The sequence below is a fragment of the Cimex lectularius genome, unplaced genomic scaffold (assembly GCF_000648675.2).
Source record: "Cimex lectularius strain Harlan isolate CLEC.00 unplaced genomic scaffold, Clec_2.1 scaffold198, whole genome shotgun sequence".
NCBI lineage: Eukaryota > Metazoa > Arthropoda > Insecta > Hemiptera > Cimicidae > Cimex > Cimex lectularius.
Genome location: NW_019392853.1, coordinates 349,725 through 370,714, shown reverse-complemented (window position 1 = coordinate 370,714; position 20,990 = coordinate 349,725). Strand labels below are relative to the sequence as shown.

Sequence of the window (20,990 nt, the reverse complement as noted above, 5' to 3'; positions counted from 1 at the left end):
TCATTTCCACTCAAAACCTTCAGGAACACCCCTCACTACTGGAGCAATGGTGTAAAAAAAAAAAAAAAGAATAAAATGTAGGTGAGAAAAATCTACTCAGATAACTTCCACTTTCTGTAAAAAGATCTACTTCAGCCAAACACTTCCCAACCAATATACTCCTAAAAACAAAAGGTCTCATTCTGATGATTATCTGGTTGAGGAAACACATTTTTTTGTAACTTCAAATTGTTCTAAGTTACTATTAATCAGTAATAAGTAAGATAGATATTGTTTTATTTTTGAAACTGACCGTAATTTACCCTCTGAAGGCTAAAATCCTTGCCTTAAAACTGCTTTGATGAACCAGTTAACTACACACTGTTCAACACTCACAGAACAACTTACCACACTGTTTAAATAGGACTTTGCGAACAAGTAAAAAAAGATTGGTTCAATACCCTTGGAAAAAGAAAAGAGAAATGTGTAAAAGCATACAATAAATTAAATGTAGTTTACATAAAAAAGTTATTTATAAGCTCATACCAGCATTAGCTTGTGGCAATAATAAAATATTAATATTAACATACTCACTTACCTGACTGGCAGCAAAGAGAGTTGATTTACCATTTGTAAATTCCTCCTGGAAAAAAAAAAACGTTAAAATCAGAGATTAGTAGACAAGGTACAAATGGATGTTATATTAATGAAATTTACCCTCTGAAGGCCACATTCCTCGCCTTAAAACAGTTTCAATGAACCAGCTAAATAACACATTGTTCAACACTCGCGAGACAACTTAACGCACTGTTTTTTTTTTTTTTGTTTTTTTTAATTTAACTTTCCTCTAAGGAAAGCTAATTTATGGCCTTATGTTAATCATATTAGCACTGTTTAAATAGCACTTTGTGAAAATGAAAAAAAAAAGTAAAAATGGCTGAAAAACATTTGATGTTTGTATCAATTTAAATTCAACTTTTAGAACATGAAAACTTTATCGAGTTGGGCAAACACATATTTTTGTAAATTTTAACCATTCTAAACTAGTGGTGTATTAGTCAAATTAGATAGTGTTTTATTTTTGGAACACTACCTTAATTATAATTTGTGTTTCATTATTAAAGGCAGATAGTATTAAACCAATTGGATTATATTGGCTGCTGGGACAATAATAAAATATTAATACTAACATGCTTACTAACCTGACTACCAGCAGAGAGAGTTGATTTACCATTTGTAAATTCCTCCTGGAAAAAAAACCGTTAAAATCAGAGATTAGTAGACAAGGTACAAATGGATGTTATATTAATGAAATTTACCCTCTGAAGGCCACATTCCTCCCCTTAAAACAGCTTCGATGAACCAGCTAAATAACACATAGTTCAACACTCGCGAGACAACTTAACGCACTGTTTAAATAGCACTTTGTGAAAATGAAAAAAAAAGATGTAAAAATGGCTGAAAAACATTTGATATTTGTATCAATTTAATTTCAACTTTTAAAATATGAAAACTTTATCGAGTTGGGCAAACATATATTTTTGTAAATTTTAACCATTCTAAACTAGTGTTGTATTAGGTAAAGTAGATAATGTTTTATTTTTGGAACACTACCTTAATTATAATTTGTATTTCATTGTTAAAGGCATATAGTATTAAACCAATTGGATTATATTTGGCTGCTGGGGCAATAATGAAATATTAATACTAACATGCTCACTAACCTTACTGCCAGCTGAGAGCGTTAATTTACCATTTGTAAATCCCTCCTAGGAAAGCAAAAAAATTATATTAAAATCAGAGATTAGTAGACAAGGTAACACATGGATGTTATATAAATGAAATTTACCCTCTGAAGGCAACAATCCTCGCCTTAAAACAGCTTCAATGAATTAGCTAAATGCACACTGTTCAACACTCGTGAAACAACTTAATGCACTGTTTAAATAGCACTTTTCACAAATACATGAAAAATATATAAAAACGACACAATACCACCTAGAAAGAAAAAAATCTATAAAGCATGCATCGTCAAACAAATTGCTCAATAAAGTGATGCACAACATTGCATTCCCTAATCGCATCATCTATACATTTGGTTAAATTTTGTTCAAACTATAGTTACAAGTTGGGAATTGTACAAAAAGCATGTCCTCAAGTGCTATTGCATCAATTATTATTTCATCTGTATTAGATGATGGCTATGTTACCAGAAAACAAAAAAACCCTTACATTTTCAATGAAAGAAGGGCTAAAGAAAAGGGCGACTCTTAGCCATGATAGCCTAATTCAAGTTAGTTTTCATTCTCTCTTGATTACAAAAATTATTTGAGGATGGATTCTATTACTTGTTGAGAACTTTTGGAAGTGGTATCTCTGCATATGTATAAACAAGACACACAATTGAGAGATTCCACCAAGAATACCAGTCAATAACAGAAAAATATTGCACAACATGCACATACACGACCCAATGTGTTGCGGAAACATTTTGTACAAAGGATTTCAAACATTTTTGAAAGTAGTCAATCATTTGTGCAACGCATCAAACACAGCCATACATTGGCAAATTATTGCACAACAGCATGTGATGTGCAATTTGTTTGAAAATGTATGGGCTCCTTGAGAACACTTTCAAGAGAAAGTTAAAGAGCAAACTACATAAGGAGGCCCAAGGATGGGTCTAAGGATACATATATATTATTTTTAACATCTGACTATTCGGAAAATATGTTTTAAAACAAATCATAAATCCTCAAAGTTTTAGAAGCTAAACTTATATTGTAGTTTTTAAACGTTAGCTGTTGGTCAAATAAGATATCAAAATCCTTAATAATGTTAACTGAAGTGAAGGCATGCCACTGATTGTATTAGAATTATTTCATCTTGAGAATTGGACACATTTTGAAATATTAAGCTTTAGATCATTATTTAAACACCAAGAATGAGGAGAGTTTAAATTATTTTGGAGAATTAAAAGAAATAAGTACAAAAATCTGTAGAGCATCAGCAAATATAAGAAAAATTATATCATTAACTGCAGTGTAATTGTTGTTTATGAAAAGAAACAAAAGAGGCCCTAAGTGAGATCCTACAGGAACTCTTGAGGTAACTGAGAATTTATGGAGAAAGATATTGGGATCAATCCCCCTACACCACATGATAATGAGGACAGCGTAGAAAACTATTATTATTATTAATTTTTAAGGGAGTTTAAAACTAATATTAGTATTATTAAAGAGAAACCTCAAACAGGAATAAAATTAAAATGGAGAGATAGCAACTACATAGTGATTGACCATCCAATACTTATAAGCCTAATGTCGTGGGTTCGAATCCCGTGTGTGACACTAAAGCAGTATATTACTTTTAATTAATTATTCCTTTTGTCTAAGGACTTGGTTGAGATGAAAAAGTTTGTGTTACGAGCAGGATTCATACCCAAGACCTTTGGCTCAATACACTGTCCTAACCAATTGAGCTATTGACTCACAAAGTCACAGTAGCACAAGTGGTAGGAGCAGTGATATGTTGGGCTGAACATTGATGGGTCATATTGAAATTTCCAAAGGGAAAAAAATGTAAAGAAATGATTATAGACTGTAGATTTATAAAGCCGGTGGATATATTGACAAATGACAAAAGAAACAGAGCTCTAGTCATTTATTGAAGATATTTTAAACATGTTAAAACAAAGGTGTAACAGAATTTATAATATGATAGATTATTCTAACCTTATGCACAATACACCGCTGCCCTAACCACTTGAACTATTGACTCACAAAGTCACAATAGCTCATGTGGTTACGGCAGCAGTGTAATGAGCTGAAGGTCTTGGGTATGAATCCCACTCGTAACACTAACTTTTTCATCGCAGCCTACACCTTAGACAAAAAGTATAATTAATTGAAATAATTTTATTATTTATTTATAATAATAAAAATGTATTTTTCCTCTTGAAAAAAGTATGTGATTTGTTGGTAATCCTGAATAAAATTTTATCAAAGTCAACAGGCGATCCGAAGAGATGGAACCGACTCGGTGTATCGCAATAATACATCCAACAAATCAGTATTTAAAACTGGCGATTGATAAATTATTTCATTAATCTTCTCTTCGATTTCAACGAAAAAGCAGCTTCTATTAATCTAAAATTATAATATTTCGAAATAAAAGCTCACCGTGAAAAAGCGGAGCCTCGACCGCCAGTTGCAACCTGAATCATCCTTGGGAATAGCGGGAAACGGCCAGTAATTCAAGGACCCTTTCGTGTAGATAAAAAATATTACATTCCTCAAAAACCTTTCTGAAAGTAATAGCACAAAAAATTAACGAATATTTAGGAATTAATTATTTATTTTTAAAATGAAATAATTATTCAATTCTAAACGGAGAATCGTTTGCCTTTCCGATCACTGCCAGCTTAACCACGTATCTCCTGTCAATAGAAAATTATGATTAAATTTTTAAAAAAATCGGGCGTAATTTAAAAAAAAAAAGTTAAAATATTGGTTTCATATTATTTTTAAACATTTTCCAATGGTTAAATTAATTTGTAAGAGAATTGTATGATTAATTATTTGTAGGTGGAGGGAGGCTGGGAAGAGATATTCCCGCCACTCACTCTCTTTCTCTCCTGGCGGTCATCGATTCAACATCACATTTTGTTTCTCGAAAAAGGTATTTTTAATTTTTTACATTTATTGGTTCAAAAAGTCTCGGTATTTCTTTTTTTAATGAATTCCATTGCTAATAGACGATTGATCAGTTTTCAATTATTATATAATTCGGATAATGATTTATTTGGGTTATGTATCAAAAGCTTTTCGGCTTCTGGCTCTTCGAATCGGCTCAGACGGTTAAGATGGTAAAATTTAATTTAAATCCTCAATAAATGTCTTTTCTCTTTATTTGTAAAGAGAAATTTGTTCGACTTGTTTTAATATAATCCCAATTAATTATTCTTTTTTTTCCTAAGGTTTTTGGTTGAGATGAAAAATTAGTTTCACGAGCTAGATTCGACTCAAGACTTTCGGCTCAATACGCCGTTGCCACTTGAGCTCTCGAGACTGATTTTTCATCTAAACCAAAAACCTTAGATAAAAATAATAATTAATTGGAGTAATTAATATGGTCAATTGTGACCACTAGGTAAATATGGATTAAGTTGTCATATAATTTAACAAGTAGGCTGACATTCTCTATTCACAGCAAACTATACTCAGGCGTCATTTAGTTATATTTAAGATAACTAGAACCACTAACCACCCCTAAGATAACTAGAAGATGAGTAGTAAGCTTTTAGTCGTCAATTAATTATTCTAGATTGAATATTTAAACTACACGTATAAAAGTTTACAAATCAACTAGATTGTAATAGAAGTAAAAATTGGGATAATATCGACATTTTTATAATCGTCCATCCCTTTTTCAAGGTTGACGTGGCGAATCCCTGCCGGCAAAGCAAAAAAAAAAAAAAAACGAAAAAAACCAGCATGGCGGATGACAGGCCGTCAAAGCAAAAAAAATCTCACGCTTAATTAAAACCTATTGCAGCTAAATTTAAAAAAAGTTGGAAAATGCTTAAAAATAATATAAACAGAATATTGTAAGTTTTTCCTTTTTTATTGGGCTGGTGCAAAAATAATACAGGTTTTGAAAAGGCAGTCCAACAAATTTTTAATTTTTTTATAACATAAAGAAAATTTATCCTAAATAGACTGCACAAAAATGAATAGGGATATTGATAATTTATTCTTATTCCATTAATTTTAATGATCTATATATTCTTGTCAGTTGGACAAAATAAAATAAAAAATACAAACTAAAAAACAAACGAATATTAATCCTCATTTTTAATAACGGATTTACTTAAGAAAGGTGGTAGTGTAGGCGTGACTTGTAGCAGACCGAGTTTTAGGCCTACTAATTGGACCCCCCCCCCAAAAAAAAAACGAATACTCATAATAATAACATTGTCATTGGCTAATATGCTAAGAACATAAAGCCATAAAAAAAAATCCAGGATTCTATTACCCTTGATAGATAGATAGATATTACCCCCGGGTATGTATACAGGGTGCGATAAAAAAGAGGGGGTAATAATGTTTAGTCTAGTTTCAAATTTGTACCTTTTGTGGAGAAAAATTATACAGGGTACCTCAGGCCCAGTTCAACTTCAAAATTTCAAATACGACCCTATACGTCATTTTAAAGGATTTTGTACACTGAAAACAATGCTGCAATTTAATTTTAAATTGGTCAAAAAATGACAAAGTTTGGCAAAAAGAAACCGGCAGCGCAATTTCGACGAGGACCTGAATATTTGACTGTATGTGTAGTATTTAGTGACCGTTAATTAATATTTATGTGGAGATCGTAAGATGCGGTCTTGTGATGTAAGTTTAGAAAAACATTTTCTTTATCGTGCCAACGTTTCTTTCTTTATTGAGATCATCTTCAATTCTCAAAGTGTGTGTTTCTGTGTAGATGTGGCATGGTTGTGTCAGCACTCTCAACACGACGCCCAACTGTGACATCTACACACATAGAAAAATGTTTTTAATTAACTATATACTCCGGTCTTACAATTTTAACCAATATTTACAATCTTTAGGACAGGCATCTAACGCTCCTTGCGCAAATGTCGATTTGTGATGCTGAAGAAAACGTTCTTCCATACATCCTATGGACGACGAATCCAAGTACATCTCTTACGGTATACCAAAACGTTGTAATTTTTGAATATGGGCAGAGGAAAATCCGAGAATTTCGTACTCTTGTCATCACAAGGTGGTTCACATTATTACCGGTTCGGTGTTGACTTCTCGAAAATAAATTAACTGAGTCTTAATTCTACGAAAATAGTTTAAATGGGGCTCATTTCCTCAATTTTTTTAGGCTTTTTTTTGCCAACACTGATGAGTGATGATGTTCTCTGCGGCAACGACAATCCTACATATTTCTTTCTCCAATCAACCCTGCAGGTCGTTTTACATCGAAACAGCCAATAATTTTAATAATTAAGGGCTTTACGATTTTATTTCTTCTTCAAATTGTTCCAGCAGGACGTTTTACATCGAAAAAGAAAATGAAACATTTTTCTTTTTTTTTCTAGGTTGTTTCCATTTATTTTCAAAAGTAAGATTTACAAGCTAAATTCTTCTTCCAATCAATCCTGCAGGTCCTTTTAGTTCTAAAACACTATAAAAAAAAATTGTTTTTTACGTTTATAATAAAAATAAGGGCTTCATGAGCTTGATACTTCTTCAAATCGTTCCAGCAATTCGTTTTACATTGAAAAAGACCACCAGTCCCAGAATAAAGTTATTTTTCTTCTTCTTAACGATCTCGTCTATTTTATGGTAAATTAACGCAAACAATTGTAAAAGTTTACATCTTAAATACTATTTATTATTTTATACCAAATCATTTTTTGAACAACCTTACACTCTGTGAGATTTGCGATAAGTTAAATAATCTCCAACATGGCAAAAACTTTGAGCGTTAAAAGTTTCTTTAAAATTTTTAAAAAGGGTTTCGCTTTGCCTTCATAAGTATTAACAGAATTCCATGTATAATCTTCTAATTAATGATACAATTAAAGTTGTTATATTATTATTTAAAAAAAAAGACAATAGTATTTTTTTCGGTTATTTTGCGTTTATCTTGAAAACGAAGGGCTTTACGAGCTTAATTCTTCATCAAATCAACCCTGCAGGTCTTTTACATAGAAAAAGACAATGAAAATTATATTGTTTTTCGCGTTTATATCTTTTTATTTAATTGGTTATTGGTTGACAAAAAAATTCATTGCCTTTGAAGGTTAAAACCATCAAATCATAAAATTAAGATTTTTTAAAATTATTTATATGGTAATGCTGTTTAGTATTTGTACAACAAATCATATTCTTCCCTTTTTTTAAGTCACTGCTATATTTAACACAATTTTTTCTGTGATCTGATAGAATTTGTCTGTGCAAACTATATTTCATTTTTGCAGGCTTTTACATTTCTTATGTTTTTCTTTTTCAGGTGGTGTTGAGCTGTGCAGTTTTTATACATTATCCTACTTTTTCAAAAAATGTTATGTACATATTCACAAACGGGTATTTAAACAGTGCGTAAAATTGTTCCGCGAGTGTTAAACAGTGAGTAGTTAGCTGGTTCATCGAAGCAGTTTTAAGGCGAGGATTGTTGCCTTCAGAGGGTAAATTTCATTTTAATAACATGCATCTTTTATATCTATCTTGTCTACTGTTCTCTGATTTTAACTGAATTTCTTCTTTTCCCAGGAGGGATTTACAAATGGTAAATCAACTCTTTCTGCTGGCAGGCAGGTTAGTGAGCATGTTAGTATTAATATTTTATTGTTGCCCCAGTAGCTAATATAAGTACGAATTTATAAATAAGTTAACATTAAGAACTTAACCAATTAAGAACTGGATTACATAAATTGAGGATGATGGTGCCAGAGAAGTTAAAAGACGTTATTTTTGACTATTATCACACTTCTGGGATTGGGATGCACAAGGGCATTACCAAAACAATAGGTTGCTCAAATTTTTTTCTAGATTGGATTGCAGCAGTTTGTAAAAAGGAAAGCGGTCAAAAGTAGGCCAATACTAATCAAAATTTTCAGTTTTTCAACGTTAAATAATTGTGGCTTTGTCTAAAAAAGTTTAAAAAAAGTAAATTTCTAAAAAAATGAAAAAAAGACGGACAGATAAAATTTGTTTTAATTTGGTTTTAGATTTTTAATTATTTCAATATCGTGTATTTCCTCCTCTTGCTTCCTATCCAAATGGGATTAATCAGCATAAAAGTAAATCAAGGAAGTAAACAAAGCATAATTTACTGTTTATTTTGACTATGACAGCTCCTGATTACCTGTAACTAATGTAGAAAGATAATGGATTTAATTTTAAACTAAATAAATTTAGTGGTGCGCTAAATTTGTCTTCAGTGCATAATATTTATATAATAAAAAGTAACAATTAAAGGGTGTTTTATATGTTTCTTTTTTATTATCAATTTTATAAATAACTTTAATAAAGGTTTTTATTATTGTTATCTATTGTTTTTTAAAAGTTTTTTAGAGGTTTAAAAATGTTTTATTTTTATTACTAATTTTTAAAGGAGTTTTATTGTAACCAAATTTATTTACGACAATATAATTTGTAAGTTGACATTTCTTAATTTATTGATGTATTGCATGAATGTAGAAGGCTGTAAAAAGGTCGAAAGCTTCTTGTCTTGAAGTTGCAAAACTCACTTCTGTGACCACATCCCTGATATACAACAAATTTGGTTATATATTTTTTGTTAGATCAGGCACTTTTGATAGAGTTGTTTGTGAAAATTTGACTTGGAGACAATGAATTGCACAAATCCAATCAGACAACACAAATAAATTAAGTCTTTATACACTTAATTAACTTTTAATCTAATACTTTTATATGTACTAGAAAATGAAAAGTAAATGTGGTTATATAAGGTTTTTCTGTTATATCTGGCCCTTTAACAAACTCATTTTGTGGAAATTTAACTAAGTGCAACTGAACATTCCCATTAAGACAACAGACATGTTCAACAAATATTCACCTGCACAAACGTAAACTTTTATTATATTTTCTCAATGTCCTTCAACTGAACAGTCAACATTACACTAATTTTCATGATTCTGATGTGTAATGGTTTTCTTTCCAAACTGAATTGCATGCTTTGGCACCTCATCAAGGCTAAAATAATAATTAAAATTAAACAGTTTCTTCCACTCACAATTTAAATGAATAAGTTTCAAGAAAACATTTAAACTACATATTTTGGAAAAAAACATATTCACCCACAGAACAGACATAATTTTTGACTCTAACAAAGAAATGATTTAGTTAGTTTTGTGATATGTTTAAATTATTGATTCAACAATGGAATTCATTTATACATTTCTAATATCTATTTTATACTTTTACAAACACAAAAATATATTTGTAATTTGATCTACCTATCCTTGTTGGGTCCAAGTAAATATTAAATAAGCAAAGAAATAGTGCATTTAGTTTGGTCGTTTTTGAAGCCAAAATATAGTTTAAAGTGGGTTCTCGGACATGAAGACGTAGAAAGGAATGAACAGGCTGAACAACTATCTAAAAACAAGGGCACGAGAACCACTACTAGGTGCACTGGAAAATGGCTTGAGAAAGAAAAAACTCAAGCACTGACAAAAGCACCATATCTCTCAAAAAGGAAGTAACTCAAGCATGATTTGAGATAAATTATACGCTTCTATACCTCTGCCCTCGTAACGATCACCTAAAGATGGGCAAAGTAGAGAAAGAAACATGCTGACCAGAGAGATCGATACACATCCTTTGTGAATGTGAAGCCTGGTTTACAGTATAGCCGCTTCAGTCGAAAATAGATGTGCAGAAAGGCCAGTGGGATGTGCTTTGTTTTATAAGAAAAAGAGCACTTTCTAAGGTATGGCTATAATTTATAGATAGATCTATATTAGTCACAGTGAAGGGAAAGGATTTTTAAAATCCTGATTCAATCCCCAAACCTTAGAGAAAAAGTCCGAGTCCAGGCAGTCTTCTTTGATTATTCATTTGCAGTTTTACTTTTCTGCCTGTATTACATTGTGCTGGTTAGAGATGGTTGTGCTTCTTTCTGACATGAGAATGTACAGATAGTTCTTCTTTTTTTCGTATTAAACCGTTTTGTTTGATGGGGTTTTTGGCCCCGGCTACAGCGTGTATGTGGTTTCCTTCCAGCTAGATGGGAGAGATGGTAGGCATGTTTGAGGGTATATAAAGATTAAAAAAACAACAATAAGTATATCCATAAATAATATTGTTTGACATCATTTGTATTAAAATTAGTGCTATTTCAGTACCGTAATATTTTATGTGGCTAAACCCTTATCAAGAGTTTATTTTTACATTTCACATTTGTACACATATTTTTGAAATGCTATCTCTGTTTATGGGAAGCCTTTTTAATCTCTCTGATCTTGCAACTGGCTGCCGAAATGTTTCTTCAGGCAGAATAAATATTTGTAATTAATTGTTGTTATTGCACATTTTTTACAATTTCAATCTTCATTATATCCTTCTTCAGCTGGAAAAATTACGTAAAATAGTGAAACCTGAAATAATTGATATTTCAGCAATTAAACATTACAAATTAAAGCATATAGTTCAGACATCTGACTGAAAATAATTGTAACAAATATTGTTAATTAATGCAACAATCTGTTGATTGGAAATTTAAAAAAAAACATTCAAAAATTAATAAAAGTTCCACAGCAATAATAAGAACAACAATAATTTCAAAAAATAACTATATCATAAATTAAATCAATAACTATTAATGTAAAAAATATATCCCAATTTAATATAAATAATAGAAAAACATCACAGCATTGAGTGGTCGTAATGACAGCATTGAGTAGTGTCTTAAGATAATTGCACAAACTTAAGAATTTCACAGAATTCACTATATGCCAAGAAATTATAAATTTAATTCCTTCAAGGTACATTTTATGTTATGCATAATTACCATTATTTAATAATGGTTGGATAAATTTGTGATTAAAATGTTAAACATATTAAAATTTACTGATTTTATGAATGGAACAGTCTTCTGTACATTTCTAATTTGAGGTAGCCTTACAAATGTGACACCTTTGATTTGTAAGAGCACACTATAAAGTTGAGGTTTATTTTTTTTCGAGTTGTTTTTTAGGCGTTTTGCCATAATATATGTCTAGAAACAAACCAAAAAACACAAAAACTATCCCAACCCACTGCCTGGTCTTGAGGACATGTCCGAAAATGATGATAGAGGAAAACACGGTGAAGAACTTCCTTGTGGTCGTAATGACAGAACAGGTGAGAGTGCCGTACTCCACCAAGCACAGATATATGAAGAACTGACCCAAAGCACCGCAAAATGAGATCATGATTATCTGGAGTATAGAGCTTGGGTGTCTCTGTACGAAGCTGAGGAAATCCATCCCCTCGCCAGTCACAAGTACCATCAATCCGAGGTAGAGCATCGACCACTTGTTCATCTCGAGCATCAACTGGTCCGATTTGGGTTTGTACTTGGCCATCACTCTCTCCTGCATTGAGTTGGTCAGCCCGTCCATGAGGAGCGACATGAACAGTAGGATCTCGCCAAAACCTACCATCTCCGAAGTCTTTACAATATTCACTGCTTTGTCCTCTCTGTACAAGAAGAGCGCTACACCTGATACGATCAAGATTATTATGAAGTATTTCCTCAATGGGAAGCTCTTGTGACCGATGAGCACTCCCATGACCATGACGGGAATCGGCTTGGCGCTCTTGGCGACTATTTGCATCGGGTAGCTCACCCACTGCAGTGCCATGAACGAGGTGACCATCGCCAACAGATAAGTCAGCGAAATACACGTTATATAAAGTGTCGGGATCTTCGTGTCCTCGGTCGTCCTGTCGCTCAGCCTTTTCATAAATACAGCGTAGCAGTAATTGAAAACCGTAGCAACTAAAAGAAGAGGAAGCACATACGTGAAACGCTCCTTTTCTTCACCAAAGGTCCCTTTCAGGAGCTTTTCCTGCAGAACGGCGAAGAGGCAGTAAAGAGAGAAAATCCCTCCGGCGATGAATGCGAACCTCAGGCTCATCCTTGGCAAAGCGATCTAACTGCCAAACGTTTTCTCATAGAAATAAATTATTAGAAATCATATCACCACCAACCAAAACAGGCCACGTTGATATCTTGGCAGTTAGTTGTCCGTAAGCACTAAGCAACAAACGTATTACCTCACAGTTCACTAATGTTCAAACGACGCTCGTCTGAACGGGATCGATTATTGAAACGTCACGCTCGGAGACTTATATTTTAAACAAAATAAAAAGTCCAAATTCTTTTGAGCATTCACAGATCCAATCTGTTGATCACAGGATAAAATAAAATACAAAAATAGGACCTGTTCATCATGAAAGATTTCATCCATATTCATCAACAGACTTGACATAGTGCTTCATCAACTTCATTAAAATTGCACTATACATCAATATTAAACAAATAATATAAACTAAAATAACATAGTTCCTGTATGTAGGAGAGTTTAATGCCCAAATACCTGTTAATGCCCACCAACCTTACTGTCACTGAGATACATAAGCTAACCATAATGGGCCTTGTCATACAGATAACATTGTCGTAATAAACACAAAAAGCTTTCAATTTAACCTGTGCCTTGAAAAAACTAGCATAAATATAAATCCCATCAAAAGCAACAATTATGCCATTCACCAGGAAAACAAAGCTCAATCTTATAGCTCTAACCTTGTGAAAGTGAGAAATGAGACATTACAAAGAAGTTACATACCTAGGAGTAGTTCTTTACCAAAAGTTAATGATGAATGCACACCTTAAGACCTAGAGAACCCAAGATAGAGGGCTAAAGGACAATGGGTATGCTAAAGAGAAAGAACTTTTCAATTTTTTAAATTATTTTTTTAATGTTTTATATATTTTTTTTATTTGTATTTATTTATTTTATTTTTTGTGGCTTTGTTAGTACACATTAGCCAAAGGTCAAACTTTTCATAACTTAGAAAAAAGAAAAAAAACAGGAACTTATTTTTTTCGTGATCAATTGTTGTCTTGGTTAGTCGTTAAGCCCTTCTATGACAGGAATTACTTTTTATTTTAATTTTACACCAATTCTTAGACGAAATTCCAGCAATATCTCTGTAAAGTGAAAGGTATGTTGCTTTAATGTGCTGTAAAACTAACAGACTCATCTCCATGCTTCTGTCATGTGCACACCATAGAAATGGTGAATGATGGAGTGAGTGCGATGTTCAATCCTTTTTAAAAAAGATAGTTCTTACTCACATTAAGTTGTTTTCCAACGATTCGGATTTCGAGCCCTTAGCACATTGTCAGGTTGTAGAAGTCCTTCAACCTGACGATGAGCTAAGGGCTCGAAATCTGGATCGGAAAACAGCTTAATGTGAGTAAGAACTACCAGAAATAAATAGTTAAATATTAAATTAACTAATATTTCAGCTTAAAAATAAACTTTTGTCCATGTCATATCCTTCACAAGACTTCAAAACTATTATTATTAATTAACAACTATATTGTGTCAGAAATAAAATATATAATCAACGAATCATAGATATTGTTCCACTGTCAACTAAATTATGTTTGAAATGATAATTTTCAGTATTGTAGGTAGATGTTCATTTTTGTTAATCTTGTGAATTATTAATAACAGTTTCAAAGCCATGATGAAGAGGACTAATTATTCTGCCAAGTAAAGAACAAAAATGAAATGTATGTCAATCAAACTAATAGGCTTTTAAACTGAATTATTTTTAAATTTCATTTTAATTTTTAAATTCATGCACTAGAATCAATATTACTTTTTAGTCATACAAACCTTAAAGACAGAATGATTCGGAAGAAGTTCTGAAGGGAATTATATAAGTCTTATAAATAAATAGACTTCATATATTTATACATTTACACAAAATTCCATAAAACACAACATCAAACGCTTTCTCCTCAATTGTTTAATTTATTGAATAGTTTTTTTTTTTTCTGACTGACTGATTTAGAATGTAGAATCAAAGGAATAATTTTTATAAATTAAATAATTAAATAACTTAATACAAATTGATAAATCCTCCAGAGACATATTTGCATCACTACGGTTTAATTATAATGAATAACATTATATTCACAATTAAAATGTGTTTTTGTTTTTTTAATGTGCTAAGAGACGTTTCAGTTAGTCAAAGGGTTGGTTGAGGGGGGTCGTTCTACTCCAAAACTTGTCCTGTGCGGTACGCCTGGAGCTAAAACACAAAGTTAAAAATTGAGTACTTTAATAAATATGTATACAAAATATTATGTTTTTCTAGTAATAATTATATGATTTTATTCTATCCAGCCAAACAAGTTTAACCATTAATTTTATGATTAATTTATAACAAATTAATTATCCTGCTGTTTTCTTAGATAATAGACAAACTTTATATTTGACTAAAAACTGTAGATGGTCAAACCATAAACAAAATATTTTACTCAACTCGAGGTTCACTTCTCATTTATTATCTAGCAAACCCCAGCAAAATATTTTACAATATGCAGATCTGTGTGTGATAATTATGGAATTTGTGATCTTTATCTTCTTGTCACACTTCCTTTATAACAAGGATGATCATAAAAGAATAAACAGCACACTTTCTTAAAAGCAGAGATTTTTGTAAAAATAAAACTATATAAAATTTCAAAGTCAAAAGAGTGACTCTCTTATATGATAGAATAACAGATCCAAAATGTAATAAATAATGGGAACAGGGGAAAAAGTTTCTTCTTAAAAGGTCCCTTGGGCCGCATCCCTTCAAATTTACAAACCTGTGTCCAGAACATAAGATCCTAATGTGGGAATATCTGATACTCAAGGCCTTTAGGGACATGAACAAGATGTTTGATTGCAAATAAAACTTCCATACAAACCTAAGTATCAAAAAGGGAAAATTCACAGTCAAGGAAGGTCCTAACTTTTGTTATACCAATGGATCTAGGACATAAGATGTCCTGTCCAAAAGGTAGGATTACTTGGTCTACCTTGCCTAAAAACCAAATATTCATAGCCCATGGGCATTAAACAGAGGATATATAAACAGTCTCATGACAGATAGCCAGACAGCCATTAGAGCATAAAATGCAAATATAATTAGCTCAGAATGGTGCTGAAATGCAAAACCAAACTAAGGTTAAGTGTTCAAGACAAATCACTATTGGGTTCCAGGAAGGAAGAAGCGGATACCCTGCAAGGATGCAAGGCTGTTACATTGCTGATATGTCCTGAACCCTTTTGTTGAAAGACAACATGAAGAAACAGTGGAAATCACTTAATGGATGTAAAATTCCAAAGACCTCTTGACGAGATTTGGAAAGATACAAACTAGACTGAATTAAAAGTAAACAGGAAGAAACTTCAAATCCTGACAGGATTCTTGGTGGGGTACTGCGGACTTGAGGACTTGAGAGCAACACGCTAAATGCAGTTTCTATTGTATAAAAAGGCAGGAGAGATCCCAGTGAACTTAATAACAGACCATTGTGCCACACTTCTCCGCTTTAACCTAACTTAACAAACAAACCTAAGGAGCACAACCACTAAACACTAAAACTTGGCCTAACAATCAAAATTCATTGATGAACTAGGAATCACCAGTGTGTTATAAATGCAAAAGGAATCAGCAAATTGTCACAAGAATAGTGGAGAAATTCCTGAAAGTGTTTTTTGCATTGTGTGGACATGAAGTAAGGCCAATAAACAATAATCAAGATAAAGATCAGATAAAGAAATAAATATAGATAATAGATCTTTGGATGGAGGGGAGATCTTAGAGTTTGTTAAAAAATTAAACTGTTTCACATTATTCCATCAAATACTTCCTTACAATTGCTGGTGACATACGTAGTTTGAGCATAAAATATGCCCAATCAGTGAGGTTTTAAATCAGGGAACTAAGAATGTAAAAAATCAAGGGACTTCTTGTTAAGTTCATGTAATTAGCTTAAACTCAGCCCATTCTTTCATCATATGGCTCAATTCCCAAAAATTGCTGCTTGCATGGTATGGACAAGGTCTGATCAATCCAGAATAGATCTCTGGGTCATAGTGGGCAGTAAGGTTTTCAGAGAAATCCTAAAATATTTAAAAAAAATCAGGACTAGATATTTGGGGCATAGTGGACAGTGAATTTTTAAAACAAGAAAGATCCTAGCATTAAAAAAACAAAACAAAAAAAACATCGTGCTTTCTTGTTAAGTCCATGTAATTTGTTTAAACGCAGTGCATTTTCCATCACATACTCCTCTACAAATTGCTGGTAGCACAATAAGTATGGTCAATTCATGATTGATCTCTTCAGGCTACAGTGGGCAGTGGATCCTAGAATTTAATAAATGTATTTAAGGGACATCTTGGCAAGTCCTTGTATTTTACAGAAATACAGTATATTTTTCCACCTCATCCTTCACCCATTAAAAACCAGTCTTCAAATTGTGTTCCAAGTGTAGAAGTAAAGTTGTAACACGATCGTTCGTAATTTTTTTTGCAAACTTGCTAAAAAACGAACGTCACCAAAAAGAAAAATGATGAGGAATTATTGGGCCCGTCGATATTCCAAACTTTCTGACAAATTTACTGCCGTCCAGTGCGACCAGGACGACAGCTTATCACAATATGACGAATTACGAGCAACAGCTCTAAACTTAACATAATCTTTTGATACATTTGCTTCCATCGTTAAATATCACAGTTGAAAATAATTAATAATGTAAACATTAAATTTTTGGTTAATGTTTGGAATACATTTTTTTTTGGGCTTAGGGCATATACGGCATCATGTTTTCAAGAAAAAAAAATTGCACCATTTTTCCACTTTCACTTTAAACTTTACGTTGTTTTAGAGAGAAATATTTCTAGGTGTTGCTTATGAGACGAAACTGATAAAAAAAGAAAACGGTCTGCTTTACGACTCTTTAAGTCCAACATAACCCAGGGATGTCGGCGTTGTGAAAAGGTGAAGAGTTTAATACTTTCAGCACGCATTAGGGAATCTAAAGGGTACAGGGCCACCTGATGGCCATCTTTTCTCCCCAAGGAAGACCCCGGCAGTCGGTATCCATTAGCGCAATTTACGACTCAAGTCGAGAAACTATAACAATTACGAGGGTGAAAGGCAAAAACAACGTCTACAACAGAATATCGCGGTTTAAAAACTGCCTTGGACAACTTTGCAATTTCTGTTTACATTTAAAATAATTTCAATTAATTATTCTTTGTAAGGTCTTGGTTGAGATGAAAAAGTTAGTGCTACGAGCGGGATTCGAACCCAAGACCTTACATAAAATAATTTATTAATTGAAAGAAGTAATTTGGTCAATAGACGCTAAATATAATGGATTTGAAATAGAGTTAATCTTTTTTTTATTAAGGCAAAATATCCTTAGTCGTATGGCACACTCACCCACTGTCTAAAAAATTCGGATGACTTCAACCTTTGTTCGTACAAATCCGGCTGCTCTTGCAGGTCCATCGATTCGTCTGATCTTTTTCCGTGGCCGCCGAAGCAGGAATGGCCGTAAAAAGTGCATCCTCCTTCAAAAGAAAAAAATACTATAAATTATTAAGTTATTATCTCAGAGGTTAAAATCCATCGAACAGTCTAAAGCGTTAATCATAGTTTCTAGGCAAAAACACACATTGCTTCATTTACATACATCGTTTACCACAATAGCATAAAGCAAAAAAATGAAGAACTTAATGCAAAATCTATCTCTTTCTCACTCCTCTCCTCTTCTCTCAAAACTCTCTCACCCTTCTCTTTCTCACTCTCTCTGTCTTTCTCTTTCTCTTTCAATTTATCGTCCAATACCCCGATGACAATGTACAAACGCACAAACAAACGACACGCACAATGGCACATAAACCCAACTAAACTGCTCAAAAATGAATATATATGTAATTTATTCTTATTCTATTAATTTTAATTAAATTAACAAATATATTCTTGATAGCTGGATAAAACAAAATAGAAAATGCAAACCAAAAGCAGACAAATGTTAATCCTCATTTTTAATAACGGATTTACTAGAATAGTGATGAAGATTATTTGTTTTTTAAACAAACACCTTTTCTCGTATTTTATATATTTTAATCCAGTTGTATTCTCTTTAACCATGGAAATACGTCGCATTTCTGTGAATATAGCGGGCGCCGAAGAGTCCACAGTGGATGCGTACAATGCCCCAGTTCGTACTCCCTTCAGTGCAGTTTGGAGTAGGCGGTGTAATATTGGTCTGTGCTGGGATTTACTCTGGAGGACGAACTGGAATCCATATTGTTGTTTTGGCAACCTCACCGCAGTCCGTTATGTCCAAGAAATTATCGAGGAATACACCCTCAAACCCGGGAACCCGTTGGCAGGGATTTTCGATTTCTGACAATCCCAAAACTCATAGAGGCAGTGTTGTTCATCAATGTTTTGAAAACTTTGGAATTTCCCATCTGCTCCTTCCCCCGTTGACTCCAGACCTCAGTCCCATTGAGCACATGTGGGATTCGTTGCAGAATCAACTATCACCATCCGCAGACAGTTGACTTGCAACAACTGACTACAGTGTCAGTCCATCTGTGGAGTGAATTTTCTTATGAAATTAGTGACAACCTTATTACTAGTATGCCTACAGGTGCATTGAAGGTTTAGCTAACAGACGACATTATACACGATATTAATTGTTTAAAAAACTATTGTGTCGAATAAACAAAATTATGCAATTAAAACACTTTATTTTGTTATTGTTCAAAATCTAAATTTCCCTTCAGTAAAAACAATAACTTTTTAATAAATATAATATAATAAAAATAAAACAAAAATGTTAGGGAAAATAAATACTACAAAGGCAAATATAGGCAATATCCCTATTCATTTTTGAACAGGTTAGGTAGGAACTTGTAGTTTCAGTTTTTCCGTTCCCAGTTATTTTAAAAAACAAGTCTGCAAAAAGCAAAGATGGACAGGCCAAAATGACCGGTAACGACCAAACTACAGGTTCATCACCCTGTATACTCAAGATACTTCAAGGAGAAAATCTCACAATTTTCCGAAGCGAGAATAAGCGGGTCTTTTTCTAATCTAAATTTATGATGACATTGACTATGAGATTGACAACTAATTAATATGATTTTATCTTCGCTAGGTCACCCAATAATAAAAAACAATCTTCGTCGTTCTAGACGAATTCCAATTCTACGACCCCTTCTGCTCAGCGTAATATCCAGGAAAATGAATACGGAGGGTCGATGGATTTAATCAGGCCTAGGTTCATCCCGTTTGCTTGAATCCGTTTTCAATATAAGGGAAAACATATCAGAAAAATTTGAAATTGCCTTGTTACACGATAACTGAGGAATGACCGGATGAGTCAAGGTTTTAAGACTTTTCTATTGTGGACTTGGGTTAGAAATTTCTTTAGCAGGAAGAAAAATGTTAGACTTTTTCCTTCCTCTGTTTCAGTATTATAAATCTAAACATTTGATAGTTTGGAAGCATGGTTAATTTTAATCGTTTGTCGCTTGCAACACGATCCAACGATCAAAAACAAAAATTTTCTACAAATTTAAACGTTTGTATAAATTTTAATTCTTTAAATTGAAAACTGTGTATTGTTTACAATTTCAGCTTGCGTCTTTGCCCAATTGATCTGTAAGTCAGGCTAAAAAAACAAACTTTTTCATGTAAATCAAGTCTAGAAGAGTTTATGAGGTTATTCCAATAATAAAACGAGCGGTTTTAATGTCTATGGAGTAATAAAGTCCACTTTCCGTCCCCGCACAATTGTTTTAATGTCGTTAGAGCGACGTGATAAGAATCCGAGAATCGTAACTGCCTAGTTAAGAAATTACGCCCCTTGTCGATAGCAATTTAAATTTAGTTAAAATAAACTTCGAGCTCATCAGCTTAAAGCTAGAATTTTCTTAGAAAGTTGTTACAGCTTTTTGGGCCGCAGTCTTTTAGCAATCGGTCATCCCGGTCTTTCTTAATTCGCCATAACCAGCCTAAAGTTGACCTAATAATGGTCAGAGATGACCAACATTATACAAACCATTAATATAATTCACAAGCTTAGGCAAGTTTACGATAATATAGGACAGTTTTACTTGATGAATTACTTTTCTTCTTTCTTGTGGTTTCAACGAGTTTACACTTGTATCTTCTTACATAAATAATTCATTATCCACTGCCATTTTCTACAAGGAAATTGATTGTTTCTTTAGAACTTCAAAGAGCTATTTCAAATAAAATGTTTGTGATTCTAACGATTCTCGCTCCCAGATAGCGAATCGGCTGAAATACCCAAGTTTCTGTAAATGGATAACACTCATCTATCTTTGTAGAGAACGTCATTCTGCAAAGAAGTAGACA

At 32.7% G+C, this 20,990-nt stretch overlaps 2 protein-coding genes across 6 annotated transcripts in view; both read right to left on the bottom strand.

Annotated features, from left to right (window-relative positions):
- Positions 1 to 11,471: 11,471 nt before the first annotated feature.
- Positions 11,472 to 12,784, bottom strand: LOC106669452 (solute carrier family 35 member B1 homolog). The gene has a single exon (XM_014398942.2). The coding sequence runs from the start codon at positions 12,647 to 12,649 to the stop codon at positions 11,699 to 11,701; it is 951 nt and encodes a 316-aa protein (XP_014254428.1). The 5' UTR covers positions 12,650 to 12,784; the 3' UTR covers positions 11,472 to 11,698.
- A 1,691-nt stretch (positions 12,785 to 14,475) lies between these two features.
- LOC112127582 overlaps positions 14,476 to 20,990 on the bottom strand; it is a 39,127-nt gene continuing 32,612 nt past the window's right edge. For 3 of the 5 annotated variants that reach the window (XM_024228719.1, XM_024228716.1, XM_024228717.1), the window contains 2 exons: positions 18,033 to 18,166; positions 14,476 to 14,840 (listed from right to left, as the gene is read on the bottom strand). In XM_024228719.1, the coding sequence (XP_024084487.1) occupies positions 14,805 to 14,840; positions 18,033 to 18,166 (170 nt within the window). In that variant the 3' untranslated portion in view covers positions 14,476 to 14,804. The remainder of the gene's footprint in view (positions 14,841 to 18,032; positions 18,167 to 20,990) is intronic. The other 2 variants (XM_024228720.1, XM_024228718.1) reach the window with 1 other exon arrangement.

Excerpts from the sequence above, each read along its gene's own strand:
- LOC106669452 (XM_014398942.2), bottom strand. The coding sequence starts at position 12,649 with ATGAGCCTGAGGTTCGCATTCATCGCCGGAGGGATTTTCTCTCTTTAC.